Source organism: Mustela lutreola, chromosome X, assembly GCF_030435805.1.
Source record: "Mustela lutreola isolate mMusLut2 chromosome X, mMusLut2.pri, whole genome shotgun sequence".
NCBI lineage: Eukaryota > Metazoa > Chordata > Mammalia > Carnivora > Mustelidae > Mustela > Mustela lutreola.
In genome coordinates, this window is record NC_081308.1 from 33,096,724 (window position 1) to 33,112,058 (window position 15,335).

Below are 15,335 nucleotides of genomic sequence, written 5' to 3' on the forward strand. Positions count from 1 at the left end.
TCGCCCCAGTTCAGTGGCTTCTCAACCTTTAATGTGCATGTGAATCACCTGGGGATCTTGCTAAATATGCTGATTTTGATTCGATAGCTTTGGAGCGAAGTCTGAGCTGCTGCGTTTTTAACACTCTCCCAGGTGATGCTGATCGGCTGACTCGAGGACCACACTTTGAGTGTAGTGTACTAGGGACTCGAGGTCTTCACCTCTAGCGTCAGGTGTGTGTGTGCCGAGCCTCAGCTTTCCGGATCGGTGTCCCGCACGTCCCCGGCCTTCCGCCGGGAAGGGAGGAGCCGGGGGCGGAGCGGGAGGAGTGGCGCGGGCCCCGCGTGGGTCCTGCCGGAGATCACCTCGGCCCCTTGGAGAGGCGGCCGAGCTGCGGCGGCGCAGGAGGGGGCGGGTTCGGCGAGGGCGCGGCCTCTCGGAGGGGGGCGTACGACGCGCGTCCCCAGCGCCCGCCTGGGCCACTCGGGAGCTTCCCGGCAGCCCGGTCCCCCACTTGGCAATCCGCTCCGTGCTTCTTCCTCGCGCCCGCCTCCTCTTGTCACCTCCCGTCTCAGCCTCCCTGCTCCATCCCCGCCGCATCAACCGCCGGCCGAGTGCCTCCGAGAGCGAGAGGTGGTGCGCGGGGCTGCAGGGCGCGCCCTCACGCGGACCCCGGCCCGGCTTTGGGGCACGGGCAGCAGCATGGACACCAAGCGCTGCTTCGCCAACCGCTTCGATGACTACCAGGGCAGTCTGCTGGCGGGCCAGTGCGAGGAGGCGGTGGCGCCCTTGGTCACCGCCACCATCGAGCGCATCCTTCAGGAGCTGCCCCCGCTCGGGGGCGGCGCTGAGGCCCGGGGGGCGGCGGCCGCGGCCAGCAGCTGCCAGGGCGGGCTGTACGGCGGCGTGGCCGGGGTGGCCTACATGCTCTACCACGTCTCGCAGAGCCCGCTCTTTGCCGGGGCCCGGGAGCGCTACCTGCGCTCGGCCAAGCGCCTCATAGACGCGTGCGCCCGCGCCGAGGAGTGGGGCGAACCGGACGCCGACACCCGCGCTGCCTTCCTGCTCGGGGGAGCGGGCGTGTACGCCGTCGCCACGCTCGTGTACCACGCCCTGGGCCGGTCCGACTACGTGCAGCCGCTGGGCAAGTTCCGGGCTCTGTGCGCCGTCTGCGCGCCGGTGTCCTTCCTGGAGTGCGGCTCCGACGAGCTGTTCGTGGGCCGCGCGGGCTACCTGTGCGCCGCGCTGGTGCTCAAGCAGAAACTCGCCCAGGAGGTAAGAGGCAGCCCCGGCCGCGGGGGGGCGCTCGCCGCCTGCCCGGCCCTTTCCCCGGAGTCCCGGCTGCGGGAGCAGCGCACCCCTACCCCCGTCCTCCGCACGCCTTGCTACTCTGGCGCTGTCGTTTCCTCAGTCTCCAGAGGTTCATCTGTTTTTGTCCGTCTACCACCCCCCCTTTTTCAGTCTCTCAATTGTTGGGATTCCGCGTCTTGGCGCTTTGTTCTTGTTTTACGCCGAACGTGGCATCTCCCCAGATGCCTCCTTGCCCAACAGCTTCCTGGAGGCCCTTTGGGGCGGGGGGAACTCCTCGAAAATGAAAGGGATTTCCCTTCTTTTGACCCTCCTGTCGAAAAGCTGAAGCACCCTCGAATGTCAAGACTGCTGGCAAAGTATTGGAAGTTTGGGGGGCTGCTTAGGTTTTCATGGTTTCCGTGGCTAACGTGGAGGTAAATGGCTTTGACGACAGCCCAGCCCCCTCCCTCCCGCCGGTCCCCCGCGCCGCTGTCTGTAACCCAGAATTACGGCCCAGCTGCGGGTCTGATGGGCTGACTGTGGTTGCTTACTATTCAGTTAATCTCAGGGCTCTTTTAAAATGCCTGTCTAATGGGGGTGTCCTCTTTGAGACGCATTAAAGGAGACAGAAGTTCACCCCATTGTAACCGAATGTGCATTTTTCATTCTAAAACACGTAGTTAGGATTGTCAAGATGACGACGTACTTAACAGGGCAGGTTTTCTTAATGAATAGCTTTCCAGTGGCTCCTTGAGGGTGAATTGGATTTCACAACTACATATTTTTTTTTCTGGATTCACTTTGAATACAGCATGTGACCATTAGAGGAGAATGTGCCAGTTCCTGTGGAGTAAGGGGGGAAAATCCTCCAAAGGATCATAGTAACTAGAACTGAGAGAGAGGCATTTTCATTCATAACCCAGTGGAGCCAATATTGTTCTAGGGAGGAAGTGACACATTCAACATGACTTTATTTGGGTGAAAGAGGCGTTTGAAGAAAAATTAAAGGTACACAGTGTTTTTAAAGTGTAATTAACTTAGATAACTTCTAAGATAACAGAGGCAGACTTGATTTTTTTTATTTATAGAAGGTGAGGTTGATACAAGTGAGAAAAAAATCAGTAAAGACTGTGCACTGTGCTAGCACGGTAGCAAAGATCTGTGTGACAACGTTGTCTTGAAATAGTTCACTCTGCTTCTGAGTCACTGTTATCTGCTAGCAGTTCCCCAAGGGCCCTTCCAGTTGTAGAAAACCTTTCAGAAGGCCACAGGGCTATTTACATATCATTTGCATTTCATTTGCATCTGCTCCTCAGACCTTGCAGTCTGGTGGTAGGCGATTTTCAAATTCAGGGCTTTTTTGGCCTGCTTTCCCTTTGTGTGCCTTGGGGTCTTCTCTCCAGATTGGGGTGGTGAAGAGTGGGAGACCCATTAGGTCATACAGATGGACACAGACCTCAAGGACTCATTGCCCCAAAACTGGTGGCCCAGGGCCAGTCTGCAACCCTGATCCAAACAGACATTTATTAAGACCTCTCTGCTGCCCTCCTGCCAAACCAAATCTGTCTTTTTATACTAATCAATTTGAGGTTCTTTGGCCCCTACTCCCAGGAGACAGAACAAGTTCTGAGGGTTGTTCAGCCTCTCCCCCAGCCGCCGCCGCCACCACCACCACCACCAAAACCAGCTCTTAACCTGAGCAAATACGCTAGTCTCCCTGCCAGCCTCAGCTGCAGTAATCTGAGAAATTCAGGCTTGAAAAGTGCAGGGCAGGGGCTAAGCACGCCTGGCTGGAAGCCCTTCTGAGGGGAAAATATGTCCCCTGCGCCATCCCCACTCCTGCACCCTAGCCAGCATATGGCTTTGCCCTCAGTAGATGATCCATAAACGTTGATTAAATTGAGTTGCCAACTTCTGTCATTTCTCTATAAATAATCTGTTATTATGTCCTGGGTTTCTTTCCTTCCAATGTCATTTATATTCACTTTGCTCTGGCAATTCCTTCAGTTATCACCCTAGTCTGTATCCTCCCCACACTACTTGGCACAGCTTTGGCACCTAATAAATAGTTGAATGAATGAAGCCCCATTTACTGGGATTAGTGCAATATACTCAGCTGAATTCTCTCAAGCCATTACATGTACCTCTTAGAAACCAATCTTAGAAGCACTTCATTATGCCATTTCCCCCACTCAGCATCCTGCAGTGGCTCCCTATTACCTTCTCTCCAGGGACTTCTCATCTTTCTCAGAGCTCAGATCCTTAAAATGGCCGACAAGGCCCCACATGATTTGGCCCCCCTGCAAACCTATTGCTCTTCTGCTCACTCTGCTTCAACCACACTGGCCTTCTTGCTGTGCCAGGCATTTCTTGTCTCGGGGTATTTGTACTCGCTGTTCCCTCTGCTTGGAATACTCTTCCCCTAGCTATTTTTATAGCTAGCTCTTTGACCTTGTATAGGTCGCTGCCTCATCAGTGAAGCCTTCCTTCCCTGTTCACCCTCTATGAAACTGCAACCTTGTCCCCTGACTTGATGCCCTTTACTTGTTTCATTTTACTTGTTTATGTCTTTTCCAATTAGCAGGTAAGCTCCATACGTGTAGAGAGGTTTTCTTTTATCGTTATAGTCTCATCATTAAGAGGGTACCTGGGACATATTCAAGTTCTCCCCTTTTCCTTTGGGATTATTGCAAATACTGTTTATGGCTTGCTTTGCCACTCATTCTGAATGGTGAATATGTCCTATTGGTCGGAATCCTTTCTTACCACCAAGGTCTCAGTAAATATGTGTTGCCCGAATAAGTGAATACCAGTTTCTTGGAAGTTTTGCCTGAGATCAAGCTTAACCTTGAGATCGGCGTTTGTTAAACTTGAACGTTCATGGGAATCACCTGCAGATCTTGTCAATAGAATACAGACCGATTCAGCAGGCCTGGCATTAGGCCTGAGATTCTGCATTTCTAGCAAGTTCCCAGGTGATGCTGCTGGTCCAGGGACCATGCTTTGAAGGAGCAAGGCGATGCAGTGCGGCACAGGATTGGGCATACCAGTCATGTCTGTTGAGCTTTGCTATAAGACACCATTCTTTGAAGCTTGATATATTTTTTTATAAGGTTGTCGTTGAGAATACTGATCACTCTATCCTATCATGCTTTCATTATAAGGTCCCACAAGGGGAATTTCTCTCAGTACTTAGAGTACAGAAATGGTTGTGCTCTTCCTGGAAATTGATTGAATTTTTTAATCTTCAGAATATGTCACGTAACTGACATGTTTCTCACTTGATGCTGGTTACTAGGAAGCCTGTGGCCAAAATTGCCCACATATCTGATTATAAAGTGCCTTATGTACTTACATATACTAGCATTTAATTTGGGTTAAATTTTTTTCTTCCTTAGTCTACACTTTTTTGACTTCCTTCCCTCTGATTTTATTATTTGTATCGATAAGATTCAGAGATGAGAAAAAACGTGTGTCGATGTATGTACAGAGACAGCGACAGGAAGAGTCGCTCTAACCAGGTAATATATTTTTGTTCAATTTGGCTCTCCTGGAAATACTCAAGGGAAGTAGCTTTGACGGTTTGTTAAGCAGATATCCTTGAGCAACGGGGCACTGAAGTCCTATGAAATCACACCATAAAAACTTATATTGGGTCCATTCTGCTTTCCAGATTGGGGGAAATGTAGCTGGGAAAAGTTAGAAATGGTGGAGGGATAAAGGGGAGGCCTAGGGACCACAGTTAAAATAATAGCTTTACCACTGGGTGACATTGGACAAATAATTTTATATCTCTGAGCCTCAATTTCCTCACTTCTAAAATGGATGAATGATAGCTTCCTTTTCACTTAATTCTGTCATTTATTCCTTCATTCCATGAATGTCAGGTTTTTACATGTACCAGGCCCCTTGCTAGATGCCAGGAGTTAGTAGTGAGCAAAAATCAATATAATTATGTTGTGGCAAGTGCTCTGAGGGAAGTAAACAGGAAATACCTGGGGGCAGGGCAGGACAGAACAGGAGAGGGGTGGGATGCTCCCTGGCAGAGGATAGCCAGGAAGACTGCTCTGTGGAGGTGATGTCCTGGCTCATCATTGAAGCCTGCTGCTTTAAGAGTAGGCATTCCAGACAGCAGAGACCAGAAGGATGAAGCCCCCAAGGTGCAAATCTGCTTGTAGATTTCAAAGAAGTGGAAGGCCGCCCAAGTAATGAGAGCAGAATGAGCCAGGGCTAGAAGGATGAGAGAGCCCTCAACCGACTGCGTAGGAGCTGTGAGCCGGCTCAAACAAGATCCTGCAGGGCCAGGTCAGTCAGGAGTTGAGGCTTGTCTCTGGTTTTAATGGTCATGTCTTCATCTTACTTACCTTTAAAAAGATCACCCTGGTTTTCTGCATGGACAGTGAATTGAACAGTCACAAGGGGGGCTAGTTTCATGGGGTCCAAACCCCTTTTGTGCCAAGGATCCCTTTGTAAATTTGGTGAAGCCATCGCTAGATCTTTTTCCTTTCGTTCCTTTTTTTTTTTTTTTTTTTTTTTTTTTAAGATTTATTTATTTGAGAGACAGGGAGACTGAGAGAGAAAGAAAGCACGAGCAGAGCAGAGGGAGAGGGAGCAGCAGGCCCCGGGCTGAGCAAGGACCCCGCCCAACATGGGGCTCGGTCCCAGGACTCTGGGATCATGACCTGAGCTGAAGGCAGCCACTTAACCGACTGAGCCACCCAGGCGCCTCCCATCAATACCTCCTAGAATAACATTTTTAGGTGCATAAAATCAAACACTTAGGGTTACAGAGGAAGCCAGTTATATCAACATTCAGTTAACAAAACGTTTGAAAAATTGTGATGCAGTAGCCTGTGTGTTTCTTTATTAACACGTTAAATAACAAGATTTCGCAGCAAGCCTACGGATTATGGTACCTTTGAAAGAGTGATGAGGGTCAGTGATATTTCGAGCTGTCTTCAACAACTGCAGTGTGATAGGAATATAGCTGTGATTTCTATAGGTGGCAAAGTCACAAGTACTTGAGTGGTTCGTGGTCTGCATTTGTAATGAAAGTAAATGTGAAATTGTTTAAATGAGATTTGAGGAAATACAGATGTGATTTTATTTCCCCAGCCAAAGGGGGCTGGTCTGGAAGTTGCTGTGGTGACTCACTTTAGATCAAGTGCCTTTGCTTGGCCCACAGTAGCTGCATAATGGAATCAGAGTTGTTCCCTTTTGCATCCATGAACAGAAAATCAAAAGTGATTCTGAACATCATATAGAAAATCACACCAGATACCAGGAATATATCTTCCTTCCATAATTATATATATCTATTGCTAGATTGTTAATTGGGTCCTTGGCTCATTCCTAAGGCAGGTGGTTGGCAGCTGTGTAAGTGGTGATGCTTTTAGCCGCAAATAGTAGACTGTCCAATAAAAAGTGATCTGAATAATGGGAACATCTAGTACCTCACTTTCTAAGGGGTGTAGAGCTAGGCCATTACAGATTGGCCCAGCAACTTGAGAAGGTCATCCGAACCCAAGCCCTTTCCAGCATTTTTCTCTGCAATTTTCAGTGTAGGAGTGTCCTACTCTCTAGGGTTGCAAGATGGCCACTGTCATTCCAGACATGATGCTCCCATTCAACTAAAGTAGAAAGGAAGAGTCTGAGGCTTTTTTCTTGCTTCTTTTAAAAAATCATGTAAAACATTTATACTTGAAGAATTTCCCTTCTGCCTCATTGTCCAGCACTTAGTCACTGGCCACTTCTGGTTTCAGGGGAGGCTGGGAAGATTATGTCCTTCATTTTTAACCTGGATCATTGAATGCAGGCTCTGACAAAAAAGAGGAAAGGAGAAGGAAAAAGCTGTTGCATGGATACCAAAATGTCTGCCTCCTGATGTCCCTTGGCAAGGTCTGTCTTATGACCTCCCACTTCCTTGGCTGTTGTGAATAATGTTGCCATGAACATGGGCATCCATGCATCTCTTTGAGATCCTGTTTTCATTTCCTTTGGATCAATATCTACAAGTGGAATTGCTGGGTCATAGGGTAATTCTTGTCTCTCTGATGACAGCCGTTCTAACAGGGGTGAAGTAAGACCCTATAGTGGTTCTGATTTCCATTTTCCTGGTGGCTAATGATGTTGAACACCTTTGCCGTTACCCATTGGCCATGGGTATGTCTTCTTCGGAAAAATGTACAGTTCTTCTGCCCATCTTTAAATCAAGTTGTTTATTTTGCTATTGAGCTGTATGGAGATGTTTATATATTTTTGATATTAACCTCCTATTCAAGTAGAGTTTGCATATATTTTCTTCTATTCCATAGGTTGCCTTTTCATTTTGTTCATGGTTTCCTTTGCTGTGCAGAAGCTTTTTAGTTTGATGTCATCCCATTTACTGATTTCTGCTTTTGTTCCTTGTGCTTTTGGGGTCCTATCCAGAAAATCATTGCTAAGACCATGTCAAGGGGCGTTTTTTTTTTTTTTTTAATTTTTCAAGATTTTATTTATTTATTTGACAGACAGAGATCACAAGTAGGCAGAAAGGCAGGCAAAGAGAGAGAGGAGGCAGAGTCCCTGCTGAGCAGAGAACTTGATGTGGGGCTCCATCCCAGGACTCAGAGATCATGACCTGAGCCGAAGGTAGAGGCTTAACCCACTGAGCCACCCAGGTGCCTCAAGGGGTGTTTTCTTTGCTTTCTTCATATTTCACAGTTTCAGGTCTTATGTTTAAGTCTTTAATCCGTTTTGAAATAATTTTTGTGAGTGGTGTAAGATAGGAGTTCAGTTTCATTTTTCTGCATGTGGTTATTCCGTTTTTCCAGCACCACTTACTGAAGAACTAGCTTTTCTCCATTGATTTGTCTTGGCTCCCATGTCAGATGTTAGTTGACCATATATGTGTGGATTTATTTCTGGACTCCTGATTTTTTTCATTGGTCTATATGTCTGTTTTTATGCTGGTACCATACCGTTTTTATTACTATAGCTTTGTGATATAGTTGAGAATCAGAAAGTGTGATGCCTTGAACTGTACAGTTCTGCCTTAGAATTGCTTTGGCTATTCAGGGTCTTTTGTGGTTTCATGTCTTTTAGGATTTTTCCTAGTACTATGTTGACTAGGTGTGGTGAGTGTGGGCACCTTTGTGTCTTGATCCTGATCTTGGAGGAAGAGTGGTCAACCTTTTATCATTGAGTATGATGTTTGTTAGCTGTGGGCTTCTCTTATATGGCCTTGATCATGTTGAGGTGTGTTCTTTCTATATCCAATTTGTTGAGAGTTTTTATCATAATTGGGTGTTGAATGTAGTCAAATGATTTTTCTGTATGTCTTGAGGTAATCCTATGATTTTTTTTGTCTTCTATTAATGTGCTCTATCACATTTAATAGCATATGCTGAACCATTCTTACATCACAGGGATGAATCCAATTTGGTCATGTTGTATGATCCTTTAATGTGTTGTTGAATGTGGTTTGCTAGTATTTTGTTGCAAATGTTTGCATCTTTATTCATTAGGGGTATTGGCCTATCTATAGTGCTTTTATCTGGCTTTGGTGTCAGGGTAATAATGGTCTCATAAAATGAATTGGAAGTGTCCCCTCCTTTTCAGTTCTTTGGGAGGAATTTGAGGATTGACATTCTTTTTTAACTGCTTGGTAGATTCCTTCAGAACCTGTGGGTCCTGGTCTGTCTCTGATGACAGGTTTTTGGTTACTGATTCCATCTCCTTACTCCTTATTGGTCTGTTTAGATTTTCTATTTCTTTTCTTTTTTTTTTTTTTTTTAAGATTTATTTGTTTGACAGATCACAGGTAGGTAGAGAGACAGGCAGAGAGAGAGAGGAAGGGAAGCAGGCTCCCTACTGAGCAGAGAGCCTGACATAGGGCACAATCCCAGGACACTGGGATCATGACCTGAGCTGAAGGCAGAGGCTTTAACCCACTGAGCCACCCGGGTGCCCCGATTTTCTATTCTTAATTTTTTTAAAAAAAGGTTTTATTTATTTGTGTGACAGAGCACAAGTAGGGGGAACAGCAGACGGAGAGGGAGAAGCAGACTCCTTGCTGAGCAGGGAGCTCGATGCAGGCCTCTATTCCAGGACTCTGGGATCCTGACCAAAGGCAAAGGCAGACGCTTAGCCAACTGAGCCACCCAGGCACCTCAGTTTTCTATTTTGTCATGATTCGATCTTGATAGATTGTGTGTTTCTATGAACTCATCCATTTCTTCTAGATTGTTCAATTTGTTGGTAGTATATAATTGTTCACAGTAGTCTCATACCCTTTGTATTGGGGTGGTGTCATTTACTATGTCTCTTTATTTCTGATTTTATTTGAGTCTGTTTTCTTTTATTCTAACTACAGGTTTGTCAGTTTTGTTTATCATTTCTAAGAATCAATTCTTAGTTAGTCTTTTCTATTGTGTTCCTGGTCTGTATTTTATTTCTGCTCTGTATAATGTTAGGTTGTTTGAGATTTTTTTCCCCCTAGTTTTTCTTAAAAATTATTACTGCCCTCATACTCAACGGGTAAAGCCAAACAATGAGAAGACACAGAAAGGTACATAACAGAATGTCTTTGAACATATTATCATTAATTTATCTTTTTAAGAAACATTCCATGTAAATTGCCTATATCTTTATCCATCTATGGAAATGATCATATTATATGTATTCTATAGTTTTCTTGCACATGACTGCATAGAAAGAGGTCTCATTCTTTATATTGGTTTGATTTAATGGCTATAGCACAATTTAACCATTAATGATTGATATTAAATTCAAGTGTTTTTCTTTTTTTCTGTCAAAACCGTGCTGTAAAGAATTCACACTTATACATATAACATGCATATATACATATGCAATACTTACATGTAATGTGTACAGACATATACATGTCTTTTAATGTATGTTTATGTATCTTCACCTTCTGTTACAAGTATGTATATGTAGGATAACTTTTTAAATTTATTTTTTAAGATTTTATTTATTTGCCAGAGAAAGAGCACATGCACCATCACAAGCAGGGGGAGTGGCAGGCAGAGGGAGAAGCAGGCTCCCTGCTGAGCAAGGGTGGTGACCCGAGTAGAAGGCAGGCAGAGGATTTACCTCTTAACTGACTGAGCCACCCCGGCGTCCCGAGGGTAAATTTAAAACACAACTGCTCCTTCAAAGTTTATAGATCGTTTCCATTTGATAGAGATGATCAAAACTGCTTTCCAGGAAGATTTTATCAATTTCCTTTCCCTCCATGTGTGTTGGGGAGTGCTGATGTTTCTACATTTTCAGTGATGGGTTTCATCAGACTTTTTAGTAGATGAGAAACTGATAGGTAGAAAATGAGGACGGAAGTTTCTAGGGCAGAAAATGAGTTTCTGTTGTTTCCTTCGACACTCAGCGAACAGAATGCATAGGCAGGGTTTCACTCATTCTGGGTTTGAGTGGTCTCTCCAAGCAGCTGTGTGTTATGCACTGCTTATGAAAACCCCACAACTTTGGCTTGAAATGACAGCAGGTTGGAGAGTGTGTTTTTTTGTAGGCCGAGTCCAGTTCCTCGTTGCCTGCTTACAGACCCACCCACAAGCGGGGCACATCTATGAGCTACAGCTTACATCCTCTGTTACTGTTGAGCCAGAACCCTGTGATTGCTAGAAGGATGTAGGGACAAACTTTATAAGTTTGATAAGCACTTTACATATTTTGTGTCCTTTAATACTACCAGCAACCTTATGACTCAGGCGCCATTGCTATCTCCATCGTACCCAGTGAGGGAACTGAGGTGCCCAGAAGCTAGGGAACTTCTTCCAGGTTACACCCCTAGTCAGTGGTAGAAATTGGGTTCTGCCCCTGCAGGCTGGTTGTCAAGTCTGTGCTTTCTGTTAGTGCTCCTTATACTTAACTGTGCGCACAGATCTCCTGGGGATCTTGTTAAAAACCAAGTTTTGATTCAGTAGGTCTAGGTTAAGGCCCAAGATGCGGCATCCCTAGCAAGTTCCCAGGTGATGTTGTGGCTACTGCTACTGGTTCACTGAGCAGACTTGAGAGTAAAAAGCTCTAAATCACTATTTTTCTTCCAATTTTATGGGATTGCCTATCAACAGATTTGATGGATTCCCCCCAAACTTCATGATTTTCATCATTTGTCCTTTGTGCTGAAAATGATTTCTTCCATAAATGCCAGACTATTAGCTCTTCAGGTCATAGTTAATGCTGAAGGAAAGATTCACTGCCTGGCACATCTCCTTGCAGGTTTAAGAACTCTGTTAACAATCTGTGAATGAATGTGTGGATTCCTTTTTTTTTTTTTCCTGATAAATATAATTTTGTACTATATATACAAGGTTTCTTTTTTTGGAGGGGAGCAGGGTGGGGGGTTTGGGTGAGCCTGGTGGTGGGTATTTAGGAGGGCACGTATTGCATAGAGCCCTGGGTGTGGTGCATAAACAATGAATTTTGGAACACTGAAAAAAAATAAAATTAAAAAAAGGAAAAATAAAATAATTTCTTTAAAGGCCCAAATACACCAAGTTCCAGCAGTTTTAAATTAGTTCATAATAATAGAAGAGACATGTCATTACATTTCCAGATCAGATAGAAAACATGATTTTGATGCTCATAGAACCCCTCTCATTTTAGAATCTTTTAATTAAATCTACCTGTGTGATATAAAGTAGTGCTGCCCCCACTCTAAATTAATTTAAATGGAAAACGCTTAGACCTTTTCCTTTTTATTTTTTATGGTACAGTGATTTAAAAAATCTACCCAGTAGGGGCACCTGAGTGGTTCAGTGGGTTAAAACCTCTGCCTTTGGCTCAGGTTACGATCTTAGCAGGGAGCCTGCTTCCTCCTCTCTCTCTGCCTGCCTCTCTGCCTACCTGTGATCTCTGTCTGTCAGATAAATAAATAAAATCTTTTAAAAAAATGTACCCAGTAATGCAGATTTCCTTAGAATTTATTTATACCTTCTCATCTGTTAAATACATTGCACCAAAATCTAAGCTTATTGTTGGCATTGTAATCATTTGGCGAGAACATGGTTTATAATTTTCTTTTTTTTTCCATAAACATATAATGTATTTTTAGCCCCAGGGGTACAGGTCTGTGAATCACCAGGTTTACACACTTCACAGCACTCACCATAGCACATACCCTCCCCAATGTCCATAACCCCACCACCCTCTCCCTACCCCTTCCCCCCAGCAATCCTCAGTTTGTTTTGTGACAGTAAGAGTGTCTTATGTTTTGTCTCCCGATCCCATCTTGTTTCATTTATTCTTTTCCTACCCCTCAAACCCCTCACGTTGCATCTTCTCTTCCTCATATCAGAGAGATCATATTATAGTTCTTTCTCCGATTGACTTAGTTTGCTCAGCATAATACCCTCTAGTTCCATCCACGTCGTTGCAAATGGCAAGATTTCATTTCTTTTGATGGCTACATAGTATTCCGTTGTATATATATACCACTTCTTTTTTTTTTTTAAAGATTTTATTTATTTATTTGACAGAGAGAGATCACAAGTAGGCAGAGAGAGAGAGGAGGAAGCAGGCTCCCTGCTGAGCAGAGAGCCTGATGCGGGACTCGATCCCAGGACCCTGAGATCATGACCTGAGCCAAAGGCAGCGGCTTAACCCACTGAGCCACCCAGGCGCCCCATACCACTTCTTCTTTATCCATTCATCTGTTGATGGACATCTAGGTTCTTTCCATAGTTTGGCTATTGTGGACATTGCCGCAATAAACATTCGGGTACATGTGCCCCTTCAGATCACTACATTTGTATCTTTAGGGCAAATACCCAGTAGTGCAATTGCTGGGTCATAGGGCAGTTCTATTTTCAACATTTTGAGGAACCTCCATGCTGTTTTCCAGAGTGGTTGCACCAGCTTGCATTCCCACCAACAGTGTAGGAGGGTTCCCCTTTCTCCACATCCTCGCCAGCATCTGTCATTTCCTGACTTGTTAATTTTAGCCATTCTGACTGGTGTGAGGTGGTATCTCATTGTGGTTTTGATTTGTATTTCCCTGATGCCGAGTGATATGGAGCACTTTTTCATGTGTCTGTTGGCCATCTGGATGTCTTCTTTGCAGAAATGTCTGTTCATGTCATCTGCCCGTTTCTTGATTGGATTATTCTTTGGATGTTGAGTTTGCTAAACTCTTTATAGATTTTGGACACTGGCCCTTTATCTGATATGTCATTTGCAAATATCTTCTCCCATTCTGTCAGTTGTCTTTTGGCTTTGTTAACTGTTTCCTTTACTGTGCAAAAGCTTTTGCTCTTGATGAAATTCCAATAGTTCATTTTTGCCTTGCCTTTGGCGATGTTCCTAGGAAGAAGTTGCAGTGGCTGAGGTTGAAGAGGTTGCTGCCTGTGTTCTCCTCAAGGATTTTGATGGATTCCTTTCTCACATTGAGGTCCTTCATCCATTTTGAGTCTATTTTTGTGTGTGGTATAAGGAAATGGTCCAATTTCATTTTTCTGCATGTGGCTGTCCAATTTCCCCAACACCATTTATTGAAGAGGCTGTCTTTTTTTCCATTGGACATTCTTTCCTGCTTTGTCGAAGATTAGTTGACCATAGAGTTGAGGGTCTATTTCTGGGCTCTCTATTCTGTTCCATTGATCTATGTGTCTGTTTTTATGCCAGTACCATACTGTCTTGATGATGACAGCTTTGTAATAGAGCTTGAAGTCCGGAATTGTCATGCCACCAACTTTGGCTTTCTTTTTCAATATTTCTTTGGCTATTCAAGGTCTTTTCTGGTTCCAGATAATTTTAGGATTATTTGTTCCATTTCTTTGGGAAAAAAAAAAGGATGGGATTTTGATAGGGATTGCACTAAATGTGTAGAATGCTTTAGGTAACATAGACATTTTCACAATATTTGTTCTTCCAATCCAGGAGCATGGACATTTTTCCATTTCTTTGTGTCTTCCTCAATTTCTTTCATGAGTACTTTATAGTTTTCTGAGTTTGCCTCTTTGGTTAGGTTTATTCCTAGGTATCTTATGGTTTGGGGTGCAATTGTAAATTGTAAATTGACTCCTTAATTTCTCTTTCTTCTGTCTTGTTGTTGGTGTAGAGAAATGCAACTGATTTCTGTGCATTGATTTTATATCCTGACACTGTACTGAATTCCTGTACAAGTTCTAGCAGATTTGGAGTGGAATCTTTTGGGTTTTCCACATGTAGTATCATATCATCTGCGAAGAGTGATAGTTTGACTTCTTCTTTGCTGATTTGGATGCCTTTAATTTCTTTTTGTTGTCTGATTGCTGAGGCTAGGACTTCTAGTACTATGTTGAATAGCAGCGGTGATAATGGACATCCCTGCCGTGTTCCTGACCTTAGCAGAAAAGCTCTCAGTTTTTCTCCATTGAGAGTGATATTTGCGGTGGGTTTTTCATAGATGGTTTTGATAATATTGAGGTATGTGCCCTCTATCCCTACACTTTGAAGAGTTTTGATCAGGAAGGGATGCTGTACTTTGTCAAATGCTTTTTTAGCATCTATTGAGAGTATCATATGGTTCTTGTTCTTCCCTTTATTAATGTATTGGTTTGTAATTTTCTTATTACTGATTAAATTGGAGGAAAATGTGCATAGTAAAAATTCTTTTAAATGGATTGAATTATTTTGCCAATAATTTAACCTCCCAGTGCTCTAAAAGAGGTTGTTTTAATGAAATTATACTGTATTTATTGACCTCTAAATGTGAATATGATAGATTGTATTAATTTTTTATTAACTTGGCTGTTTTCATTTTTGCTGGTTAATGAGTGATGTTCATCATATGACAGGCCCCTACAAAACACATGGTAGATTTCCTCTATGTGGCAGGGAGGTCCTTTAATAACCCCACATGGTGATGGTCTCTTGGTAAACTGGCCAGCAATCCATGGTGTGGTCCACTAAGTGTTTTTCTTCATGATTGGCTTTCACTGATTGATCTCTGACCTATATTCAGTAATTAAGAACAATACCTTGGATGTTTGGTTTGTCCCAAAGAAAAACATGTTGTTTTCATGCATTATTTATATCTAAGTACCACTTATCTTTGCCTCATTGTTTTC

General features: G+C 43.8%; 1 protein-coding gene across 1 annotated transcript in view; it reads left to right on the forward strand.

Moving 5' to 3' along the window:
• The first annotated feature begins 294 nt into the window (after positions 1 to 294).
• Positions 295 to 15,335, forward strand: part of LANCL3 (LanC like family member 3) — a 102,564-nt gene continuing 87,523 nt past the window's right edge. Inside the window, exon 1 of the mRNA XM_059157821.1 lies at positions 295 to 1,254. Coding sequence (XP_059013804.1) covers positions 682 to 1,254 — 573 coding nt within the window. The 5' untranslated portion in view covers positions 295 to 681. The remainder of the gene's footprint in view (positions 1,255 to 15,335) is intronic.